Here is a 12,774-nt window from a genome sequence, read left to right as displayed (position 1 = left end):
CCTAATTTTTTCTGCCACCATTTTCGGGTCGGTTTCGGGTCTATATCGGGTTTCGGGTTTCGGGTCGGGTTCGGGGATATTTTTAGCCCCGACGGGGCGCCCCGATAAGAAACCCGTCGAGTTTCGGGTCGGGTTCGGGGACAAATATAAATATCGGGTTCGGGTATGGGATATGTCGCCCCGCCCCGAACCCGCCCCGTTGCCATTCCTATTATTATTCATTTTTAAAAGTTACAAAACACGATAACTAAACGTGTATGTTACAGTGTGTTTAGCTTAGCTTAGCTTAGCTTAGTGTGTGTGTGTGTTATCGGGAATGGTGTTGTAAATTGTAATCGTGGCGGTATAATGGAAAGAAAACATGTAACCACCACCGTGAGGTGGTAGCCACCGCCATGAGCCGCCATTGACCACCATTTCCCAAGGTGGTAGTGGGTGGTGCCCGATTAATGAAACCCTAGTGGGCCTAATGGAACAATGGGCTCAATGAAGCCCTAATGGGCCTAAGGACTTAGCTTTTGTGCCTAGTCGGATTGTAATGGGTTGGAAACCCTAATTAGGGTTTGAAAAACCCTACTTTTGGGATTATTGGTTTGGACTAATCGGGACCCACATTTTGGACCATTGGAGTGAAGTGATGACTTAACCCTAATCGTCATTTTATATGAAAAACCCTAATTAGGTTTGGATGCTTGTTGGTCCACTTATTGGACTAAGGTTTTGTGGGTCTTTATGGGCCAATTGGGAACACATTTATGGACTAAGGGAAATTATTGGGCTTCATGATAATACCCATTAGAGAGGCTTGGGCCCAATTTGGAAAATTAGGCCATAAGTGGGCCGTGATTAGCCCTTGAGGATTATTAACCATTGGGCCATCAAAATGCCAATTGTTTGGCTAGAATAACTAGTTGGGCCTTATAATTAGTCCATGTAGAGGTTTAGGCCCAATTTGGAAAATTGGGCCATATGTTGGGCCTTGGTTGACTATTAGGCTTTTAGGCATTCAGGGTGTGAGTTTGGGCCTTGGTTTGTACCAAGCTAGGTTAGGGGTAAAATGGTCCATTTACCCTAAGTGTAGATTATGGTTGTGTATTGGAGCCTAATTATTAATTGGGTGTCATTTTAATGATTGACAGTTTGGAAACCTGTCAACCAGCAGCTAGAGTTTATCAGTGGGACTTCAACAGTGCGATATGAGTTTCCTTATCATACCAATGTGTCTAAGGCACCAAGGCCGACCCATTTTATGATATGTGGTACACTAGCTAAAGTTGTATTATGTGGAAGACCATGGGAGAGCCCATGACACCTGGATGTAAGACCATGTGGAGAGCCCATGACTTTCCTACTATGTTGTAGTGTTTATTGTAGATTCACCACTGATATGTTTGGTATGCATGTATATGTGGTATGCTAGTGATCATGTTCTATGCTAATTGTCTTTGTGATATTTGCATGGAAGACCATGGGAGAGCCCATTGCACCTGGATGTAAGACCATGTGGAGAACCCATGGCTTTCCTACTAAAAGACCATGGGAGAGCCCATGGAACTCGGATGTAAAACAATATAGAGAGCCCATGACTTTCCTATTAAAGACCATGGGAGAGCCCATGGCACTTAGGTGTAGGACCATGTGGGGAGCCCATGGCATCCTGGAGTAAGACCCTGGGACGAGCCCACAGCTTCCTTATATGATGATATTCATGGCTATGTGATTGATATGGTTTATGTGGTTGTTATACCTTATATGGACTATGTGGTTATGTGTATTGTGTGGGGTATGCTCTGGGGAACTCACTAAGCTTCGTGTTTACAGTTTTGTTTATTGTTTCAGGTATCATCGGTTTGGAAAATAAGGGCCCGAATTGATCGCAGTGCACACACCCATGTTTTCCACATTGAATAGTTTTAGGATGGACTCTGATAAATGTTTTAATTAATAATGTTTTGGATGTTTGGAAATAATGGTATCTATGTTTGACTATATTAAAAATGAAATTTTTACCCTTGATTTTTGGGTCATTACAAAAAGGAGCGTCTATTAAATCCACTCCTCCTACTAATGTTGCTCCAGTCATGGCGATTGGATAAGGAAAGGGGGAAAAGAGGAAGGTTCCCTCTAAGAAAATCTAGAAAGGAAAGTCTCGTGATGGGTCTTCTTCTAGTGGACCCAAAGCAAAGTTATGTTCTGCTCCCCCTGCCTCCGATCTAAAAGATGCAACGTGTTTCTATTGCCAAGACAAGGGGCAGTGGAAGAGAAGTTGCCCTAAGTACCTACATGACATCAAGGATGGCAAGATCAAGCCTACCTCGGCAGGTATTTACACTATTTTTTCTAAAAATTTATTGCATTATAATTAGCGGGTCCTTGATACAGGATATAGTTTTCACATTTGCTCTGACTTGCAGGGACTAAGAGAACGTACGGATGTGGAGCTTGGGAAGATGAACCTGATAATGGGCAATAGGAGATTGTCACCTGTTACCAAGATCGGCGTTTATTCTTTAAAGCTTAGTAGTGGATTATGTTTAGACTTAAATAATTATTGCTACTCATCAGAAATGACGAGGAATATTATTTCTTTTCATGGTTTGTACAGACAAGGATTTATATTTTCATTTAATAATGCAATTAGTTCTAATAATGCTTATTATAATGGTTTATTTTATTTTTAATCATTCCCTTGTGATGGTGTACATGAAACTATGATGCTTATAGACAATTTAGGAAATAGTGTGTTGCATATTGATTCGTCTAATGGTTTACACAAAGCATGCTTGTGGCATTGTCATCTTGGACATGTTAACAAGAAGCGTATTGCCCAACTCCAAAAGGATGGAGTGTTGGAATCATTTGACATTAGGTCGGATGATGGGGGTAAGTCTCATTGGATAACGGTTAAGAACATTCTTAAGTATCTGCAATGACTGGGTCCTTGTGCTCGGTGGCAGTGATGATTTGAGAGTTACTGGTTATAGTGATGCCAGTTTTCAGAGAGACTGGGACAACTTTCGTTCTCAGTCAGGATGGGTGTTTACACTCAATGGAGGAGCAGTGAATAGGAAAAGTTTCAAGCAAGAGACCGTGGATGATTGAACGTGTGAGTCATAGTATATAACTGCGAGCGAATCGTAGAAGGAGGCTATATGGTTGAAGAACTTCATTGGACACCTTGGATTTGTGCCAACCATAAAGGGAACCATGGATATTTTCTGTGATAATGAAGGAGCGGTTGCCTTAACCAAGGAACCAACTTATCATGGCGGATCCATACATATCGACATAAAATATCATTCCATCAGGCATCGGGTAGAAGAAGGACTCCTTGTGGTAAAGAGGGTATCGTCAGAAGAAAATCCTACAGATCCCCTCACAAAGGGTTTATGTAGGATTAAGCACATTCAGCATGCGAGGAGCATTGGTCTAAAGGACGATATTAGTTTTAGTGATTAGATAGATATTTAGAAACTTGTAACAATATAAATGTAACTGACATTTAATGATTAGTTAATGAAGATTGATTTATAAGTAATTGTTCACTATCTTTTGTTAATTATATATTTTGTGTTTCACTTTGCATGTTTTTACTTTCCAAATAATTGGTTTGTTCAAATTATCTACAGGCGATCATACTTTGGAATTGAGTAGCTAATTAAGATTGTCATGAATTGGCTTGTAGATTATCTAAGTGCTTAGACATAGCAATGGTTTGTTGCAACGTTCATGAGTACTCTTGAAATAGGGATTTGATTATTGGATTAAACCCACGCTCATTTGAATTACTTCATGGAATTTATCATGAGTAATTATGAGATGATAATATCATATAATCTTTAAACCGAGATATATAAATTGTTGTTTACAAGTTGATTGTGAATTGATAATGCATAAACACATCAGTAACTTGATACTATAAAACGTATTGTTATGTATGAATGATGAGTAAATAGAACAAACATATAAGTCAAAGTTTATAATTTCCTTTTACCCCAAGGTGATAAAAGCGATACCTTGGCCCCCTCGATGATTTTGTGTTAACTTATGTGTTGGGCCCGATCAAGACTGAATTGATGTGTTCAGTTAAGTTCCTTGTCATACAAATCAGAAATCGGGAAATAAACTGTTGGACATTGAGAATGATTCTATTCCATGTCTTTGTCTACATGATATCTTGCAGAACAGAGGATTATGTGACATCCTCATTTTCTCGGCCAGAAAAGACCGATTTATTTATGTTTTATTTTGAAAATCAGATTATCTGCTAAAGAGATATGTTGCGGAATTTGTTCCCAGAAAAACATGATAAATACGTTATCAAAGCATTTCTGAAGAAATGTATTTTTATTCATTTTCAAAAAATTGGGATGTCATCATCAATACAGAAAGATAAGCATAAACAGACCTTACATTCATTTACACTAGTAATCTACATCTGCTTAGCCTCTCAGTGTAATGTAGTTTCGTATCGACACCTGTGATACAAATAAACTAAGTGGGTCAGGTTGGGAAACCTGGTGAGTACATAGGGTTTTCAACCCACAATAATATAGTTATTATGTTTAAACATCAAACAGTCAACCCAATTACCCATCCCCATTATCTTCTTTACTCTTAAGGACCTACCCTAAGAATCAGCTATTCTTCATTCAATCATTCCTAAGGATTGTCCTAAGGAATAGGCACGAAGTCCATCGTTGCCAATGACACAACTATCAATGTTATCTATAAAGCACAACTGCCAATATTACCATTTTGGCACAGCTGCCAGAATTATGACATTCTCCATGAGGCGCAGCTGCCGATATTATTTTTTAAGGGCAACTGCCAAGTTTGTTATGTTCTCTATTAGGCACATCTGCCAATACAATTGTTAGAGCGCAGCTGCTAGGATGTTTAGAGTACATCGTAGATCAAAAACATCTACAGGTTGTGGCGTAGCTGCCAATGCTCATCAATAGGGTTCTAAGTCCATTGCTGCAAATGTTCACCTATAGGGCACTATGTCCATACTGCCAATGTTCCTCAATATCAGCTTTCATCCCTCATCATTTATCTACCAATGTTTTACCCAACATATTTTGTAGATATAAAATACATATATAGTTTAAATCATTTAAAACATGTATAAAATCGTTCATCCAACACAAATAGCAAGTATACAGATAATATGCACAAATAACACATAATTTATATAAAATACTTCATATCTATGTGCAAGGTTGCAAAAATCGCTCGACGTTAGCTAGTCGGTGGACTGAGGTCAAGGGATTAATCGGTTAGGCGGAGATTAATCGGAGGATTAATCGGGTACCATTAATTGCTAATTTGTTGAATTTTAGAAAAAAGAATATGACTAATATCATATCAAAGTTCGTAAATATCACTAATATGATAACAAAATAAGTTAATATGATTAATACAACACTAATCATGCCTCAAATAGTTTCCATTGAGATAAAATTTCTTCAAAATGTTAAAATTTCATCGTTTTATAATGTTTCACTCATTATGTATGCAAGGATTAAATGCTAGGCGCCCTCTAGTCGGTCGAGTAGCGCCTAGGGATTAATCGGAGATTAATCGGGACCTAGTCGGGATTTTTACAACAGTGTCTATGTGTAAGATGAAAGTAACTATGCACTCACTTGTTAAAGTGATGATTCCAAACTCGGACAGAACTTCGCTTCTAACGATTCTATTTTCCTTCGACAAAACATAGCATTATTATCGCTAAGTTTTAGTCTAATCTTTATTGCGATTAACTATTAGTTTAGATTAATCATTAACCCAAAGTCTACTTTCACGATCTATCAAGTAAGGAACAACCAGGTAGGATCATATCGGAGGTAGGGTCCGTTTGGTATACGAAGTATACTATTTGGAAATCCCACTTTAAACACCTCACTAAATCACAAACTAGACATCATCCCCGTAAATAGATCAATCAGTATAACGACTTGGATTCATTGATAAATCTTGTTTATAACCTCATACTAAAGATAATGAACTTAAACATAAGTTATACTTAAAGTATGGTAAGCATAACTCACTTACAACGAGTTTTTCTCAAAATCGGGCTTCGCTGAAGCAACATTTATGAGCCGAAAGTTGGAGCCATCGGGCGCTTCAGGGCTTCCGCCTCATCCTAGGGAGTTACCCTAGGCTTTGGGGGGGGGGGGGGTTGAGAGAGAGAGAGTTTAGAGAGATAAAGTAGAAGTGGGAGGTGTGAGAAATGAGCTTCACCCGACACTTCTATTTATAGGCTGGGAAACAGCCCAAATCGTCGAGTAGGAGGACCTACTCATCGAGTCCATGCCACATGTCACCATCAGGTGGCTAGCCTTAGGGAGAAAGCAATGGCTCAGATTGCGCCACGTCACCCCCTTTGCAGTAGCACACTCCCGACTTCTAAACATCGTAACTTTCGCATACGAGCTCCATTTTCAATGTTCTTTATATCCACTCGTAGGTATTGTCAAGATCTACAACTCTTCTTTTGACTCCGTTGGCTGATTCTCATCCGATTCTAGATTTAACAGTGTGAAAAGATTACACTGTTAAATGACCGTGTAGAATTCATAACTTCTACATACGGACTCCGTTTTCGTTTATCTTTTTTTTCGTTGAGCTCCTATTAATGAGATCTTGAATTCTCATTTAGGTCACGTTGGCCAAAAACTGCTTGATCTAAAATTCAAATTCCGGGTTGTGCAATGTTATGCCAAATCTTAGAAAAATAATAACTTCCTCATACGAAGTCAGATTTTGGCGTTCTTTTTATGCACGCTCTCGGTTTAACGTATACTATGACTTTCATTTAGATCTCTAAGGATAAAAAGTATTTTATCAAAAAAATCATTTTTTACGATTCCCGGTGCAGTGTTGGTTTTGCCGTAAAACTTCGACAAGTCATAACTTCTTGGTTATAACTCGGATTTCGACATTCTTCATATGTACGGAACCCTTGTGACATATAATATAACTTGGGTAAGATTATTTATTCTAAATAATTTTCTATTAAAAAGTAGTTTTTGATGCTTATTGTCTCTAAATTGACTATCCCGGATCTGCGGGCGTTACAGATTATATGGTCTCTTATCTTAAGGACACACAACTGATTATGTTAGAGTTCGACATCGGCTTTTGAGAGCTACGATTGTTGATCAAATTCTGAAGTCATACTTGCAATTATATTTATTAGACTTATCCAAGTGGGAGACTGTTGGATTAGGTGTCTAATCCCATATTGGTATGAACTTGATTTGATAGTAGCATGGTCCTTTTGAGTTGTCTTTACTTTAGCAACTTGCATGATAATTTATGGAGAGAGAAGTTAATAAATAATTTATTAATATATTATGGAAATAATATATTAATTAGAAATCATATTATTTAATTAGTATTTAATAAAAAATTAATTTGGAATTAATTTTGGGATTAAAGAAACTAATTAAAAGAATGGGGGTGTTTTGCAAATCATTGATTGTTGCACAACTGGGCTACTGGACTCCTCTTTGATGGGTTGGATGAAATCTCTAGGGAGGCCCTATAGAATTCTTCCAAGGCTTCTAAAAGTGGAGGTCCATGGACTGTTTAGGGCCTAAGCAAGAGATTAGGGTTTCCATCTGAAAAACCCTAACAACCTCAGTTATTGAAAGACCCTTATGCATATGGTTTTTGACAACTGCTTCATAGAAGAAACCCTAGCCAAAATTCTAAGAGTTTTCTCTTCTCTCCTTCTCTTCCTCTTGCTACAAGTGTTTGTGAGCCATTAAAGGTGCAACATTTGGGGAACTAAGCTTTCAAAGGTTAAGTTCAAGCTTGGAATTCTTTTTATTACTATATAGCAAGCAAGGTAATCTTCATAACCCTTTTCTTATGTGAATTTCGAATTATATATGCTAGATATAGGGTTATTACTTTGGAATTTCTTTTGCATGTTCAATTTGTAAAAAACTTATATCCAAAGAAATTAGGGGTGCATGAACACATAGGATGTTGTTATGCTTAAAACCTATCAAAAAGTTCGGAGAATGAGATCGATTATTCCTTGATTTTGATGGCAGCTGTGATTGTTCCATATTCATCTCTAATTTGGCTTAGTATGTGAACCATGAGACCCTCCTCATCGATGGGGCTTCGAGTAATTGTAAGTTCACCAACAATCATTCTAATGTCATTGAGAAAATATGCAATAGGAAGATTTCCTTTGGGGTTCTTTGCGATCTTGGACTTGAGGGATATAATTCTGGAACGATATTGACTTGCATAATTTGTGCTTAATCGATCCCATGCTTCATTTTCAGTTAAGGCTGAAGTGAGAATTGGCTTAATGGTGTCAGAACAGCTTTCGAATATTATCCTAAATATAATCTGGTCTTGACGATACCAAATTATGTATTCAGGGCTCGGCTTGGTAATATCTTTGTCAGTGATGATTTTTTATGGTGGTGTGCTAAGACCATTGATGAAGCCATTTAGGGCAAGCCCGGTGAGGGATGATTGAACTTATTTGTGCAACATTCGGAAGTTTGTGGCTGTGAGTTTGATCGAAAAGAGGCTTGTGGCTATGAGTTGGACAATAGTTTTAGAGGGTTCCATGATAACAGTTGAGATAGGGTTACGACTTACGAGAAGGGAAGAAGGATCGAGACTCGCTAGATCAGAAACAATTTTGATACCATAAATAGGCTAAAGGAGTGATGTATTATTCATAAATACAAAGGTACATATATATAGGACTTGGTACAATTGGCAAAGCATAATTAAAGGAGCTATACATAGAATGGATGTTGTCAAAATATATTACAACTGTAAATGAGCATGATTATCAATTCTCCTTGATACATTATATGTAACATAGAGCCATAGATATACAAGTACGATTAAGGTTTGATCTTATAAGCCTCCATCAATGCTTCGGTGTCTCCTTTCTTCGCTTCATAGAATTTAAGGAAGTCTTTAAATTTGAAGCTTCGATAAAGAGGAACACCATCACTAATCATTGATTTTGCTGGTTCAACAATGGTGTCGGGAGAAGGATTGATGAAGCTCACGATTGTGGTTCGAGCTTCCCTTGAGTTTGTCACTGCTCTATGTTCTGCACTTCTCAACTTCCCGTTACTAATTATCTACAACACAATTTTAACAATTTGTTACTAGCCTAGTCAAAAAGGTGAACAATTTTAAAAACAAAGATAGTTGTATTAATGGTCACCTGTAATTGGTGACCGATATTAACCACAAAAGCATGAGGCAGTGGCTCAACACCCAACCACCGACCGTTCTTGAAAACCTGAAGCCCAGAAACGCTTCCTTGTAAAAGCACTGTTATGACATTGGGATCAGCGTGTTTCGGTAATCCCAATGTCAAACTAGGATTTGGGCACCGAGGGTAGTGGTTGACCGACAACGATTGAGACCCAGTTAGCTCTTCTCCAAAATATCCTGGTTTGAGTCCTAGTCCTTCACGAATTAGCTCCAACATTATTAACGACAACTTCCTCACTTCCAATGAATATTTCCCAACAACATTGCTACAAAAAGCAATAAGAAACATTAATCTTCAAGAAACAATAAACTTGAAGATAGCGATTAGGGTTTTTTTTACCGATAGTTGGTAGGTTTTTCGGGCCATAAGTGAATGCATTCATCTAAAGGGTGACAAGGGTGTCGCAAATTGTCTCTCCAAAAATGAACTTTTTCATCAGCATAGGTATAACTGCTAGTGTAAAGTTGGCAACTTTTACTAGGATCAATCGAATATACTTTCGCCTTCTCTTCATCCGGCATATCATAGAAATCTTTGACCACCTTCATTGTATCATCAATTAGATCTTCAGAAACTCCATGATTGATCACCTGGTTATATCGGATTGCATAATTCAACTTCAAAAGCTCTCAAATATATAAACAATTGACGATCTAACCTGGAAAAAGCCGAATTCTTCACAAGCAGCAAGTATTGTGTCAATTGTTTGACTTTGACTTTGACCTTCAGCCAGATCAATCAACGGGATGTTTTGGCATATAGGAACCTCGACAGAACCAGGCCTTTCATCGATGGGGAAGACATAGTTTTCCGGTAAGATTTGAGCAGTTCTGGACCAGGTTGAAACTAGAGTCTCCATGGTCGTTGATCCGCAAGATTAAGATGGTAAATTATGGCTGTAATATAGCCATTTTAATTAAAGGCCTGGACAGTTGACTTTTTTGTGATGAACATTGGACTGAAATCTTTAATTTTGTAATTGCAGTTGGTGGGGATTTAAATAGTGTCATTGGCCATCAAATCGGAAGCGTCGAGCTATAGTTCAGCAATTTCTGTGATGGAATCATGACAAAGAACCGACGAAGATGGAATTTGTCGTCGGATATTATTTTGACTTCTATTCCCAATTTGGAAAGATGCTCCGCTGCTTTACAATTACATACACCAGTCACCATTCACCAATAAGAACTTTTCCCTTTTTAGTATGGTGGATTGGTTATTTGATGATACTTACTAATCCAATATCAAATTTGAATTTGGGGCAACCTCATCCCAAGTTCCAAAGCCCAAATAAATAGCCAAACCCAAACAATAATGTTGTGTATTTGGTTTAGAACATTTTGTTTGGTCAACGAATAAACAATTGTTTATATTACTATATTTAGTAACTTACTCCGTGTTCTATAACAAATAATAGATTTAGTTATTAACTTTGATGACTTTTATATTTTTAGTTCTTTACATAGTTGGTCCAAAATCATATAAAGTAATTTGTATATTATTTTTAAGTTTATTTTATGTTTCTTAATTGATTTAAATTTAAAAATAAATAAGATGTACTCTCTCTCTCTCTCAATAGTCAACTCCATGTAGCACATTGTCATTGAGTCAACCCTCTCCATGTTTTACGATCTCCATATTGAAGCAACCATGTGTCTCTTGATAACATCCCCACTCATTTATTGCTTTATGTACTTCAACTCCTTTTCTTAATGATGTTGACTTTTTTGAGTTCATACAGCTGACCCATCTTTGATTTCATCCCCCCACCCACAGAGCACCTTCAAATTGGGGCAACTGTTCCTTGAAAGATCTTGCAAACCCCCATTCCTCAAAAACTCAAATTCCAGTTTTAATCCAAATGGATTATCAACAGTCAATCAAGGTTCAACAAAAGTCTACCTACCAATCTGATCCATCAACCTCTGGTTTCCCAGTCTTAGCCATTGCAGCACTCTGCATCGTAGCAACTGCTTTCTTGCTCGTTTCCTACTACTTTTTCGTCACCAGAGGCTGCTTCAACTGGCAACAAGTGAACCCATTAAGACGCTTTTCCATGTCCCGAGAACGATCCACACCCGACCCGTTATCATCTCCATACTCGACTCCTCCATGGCAGGTTCGGGGACTCGATGAAGTACTAATCCGCGAGATCCCCATTTTTCAATACACAGAAAGTGAAGGCGAGAAGAGGAGTTTATACGAATGTGTTGTTTGTTTGAATGATTTTCAAGAAATGGATACGTTAAGAGTTCTTCCAAGCTGCAACCACGCGTTTCATTTAGACTGCATTGACATTTGGCTTCAGAACAATGCGAATTGCCCTCTTTGCAGATTGAGCATTTCAGGTAACACAAGGTATCCAAAAGGCAAGATAATTGCACCAAGTTCTTCACCTCAAGATCCTCAAATGAGCCCCATTGCCAGGAATCAAGATTTCTTGGTGATTGAGTTGGGTGACGAGGGCCATGGGTCAAGATCACAACAATCTAGACCTCATTCTCCAAGAAAGATTGGAGGGAAGAGAGCGAAAACAAGAAAATGTCATCATGTTTCGATTATGGGAGATGAGAACATTGATATTAGGGGAAAAGATGAGCAGTTTTCTATCGAACCGATTCGGAGATCGTTCTCGATGGATTCAGCAATTGATCGCCATATATATTTATCGGTTCAGGAAATCATACAAAACAATGGAAGCCTACAACAAATCAGAAACAATGAAGAGGGAAGTACGAGTGGAAGAACAAGAAGACCTTTCTTCTCGTTTGGAAATGGTAGAGGATCAAGAAATGCTGTTCTTCCTATCTAGCTCTAGTGTGTTGCGTATAGATGAGATGAATCGTGTTCTTTTTTTTTTTTTTTCCTTCTATTTTGATTGGATTTTAAATTTGTTTTTCTTGATTTTTTTTTTTTTCATTTGGGTTAAGAGTTCTTAAAGGATTTATGTAAGTGATTACAAAGATTAACGTAGTTGTCTAAAGCAATGACATAAAGATTACACACAAAGAAGATAGGGTTTTAGGGTTTGGTAGCATGGGATGTAAGAATGATTTCTGATACCACTTTGGCTTGCAGATGTTTTCATGAATGAAAATCATTACATTTTATTTAAATAATTTAAATGGAATTTTTATCTCGATTAAACAATAATTGAAATTTGATGTTTTATTTGTATTAGGTTCAACATGGCTAACATGAATGGTGGTCCTCATAGATATTTTATATCGTTGTTTGGAACTATTGTTTAATGAAAAGTCGGCTTGTTAAATAATTTAAATGGAAATTTCAAATGGCAAAGTGCTAACTGCTAACGTACTTATGAATTATTTAAATAAGAAGAATTTTATGTAACATTATTTGTAAATCCGGTCATGTTTGTTTAATCACACAATTGATACTAATTCCAAGCATAGTTGAAAGTAATATAATTTATTAATTAGTAAACATAATGGTTTGAAAACAAATCTTTTGAAATAAATGCAAGGAAGATGGTA

At 37.4% G+C, this 12,774-nt stretch overlaps 1 protein-coding gene and 1 pseudogene across 1 annotated transcript; one reads left to right on the top strand and one right to left on the bottom strand.

Annotated features, from left to right (window-relative positions):
• Window positions 1–8,693: 8,693 nt before the first annotated feature.
• LOC145014109 (protein DOWNY MILDEW RESISTANCE 6-like) lies at window positions 8,694–10,253 on the bottom strand. Its single transcript, XM_078972478.1, has 4 exons — window positions 9,936–10,253; window positions 9,617–9,867; window positions 9,224–9,542; window positions 8,694–9,137 (listed from the first exon to the last, which is right to left on the bottom strand). Exons 1-4 carry the CDS (start codon window positions 10,134–10,136, stop codon window positions 8,892–8,894), a joined length of 1,017 nt encoding a protein of 338 aa, XP_078828604.1. The 5' UTR covers window positions 10,137–10,253; the 3' UTR covers window positions 8,694–8,891.
• A 648-nt stretch (window positions 10,254–10,901) lies between these two features.
• On the top strand, window positions 10,902–12,379 carry LOC145016882 (RING-H2 finger protein ATL16 pseudogene; annotated as a pseudogene).
• Window positions 12,380–12,774: the final 395 nt, after the last annotated feature.

Source organism: Lactuca saligna, chromosome 9 (assembly GCF_052625555.1).
Source record: "Lactuca saligna cultivar CGN05327 chromosome 9, ASM5262555v1, whole genome shotgun sequence".
Classification (NCBI taxonomy): Eukaryota; Viridiplantae; Streptophyta; class Magnoliopsida; order Asterales; family Asteraceae; genus Lactuca; species Lactuca saligna.
Note: the sequence above shows the minus strand (reverse complement) of the source record. Positions and strands in the feature narration are given on the sequence as shown.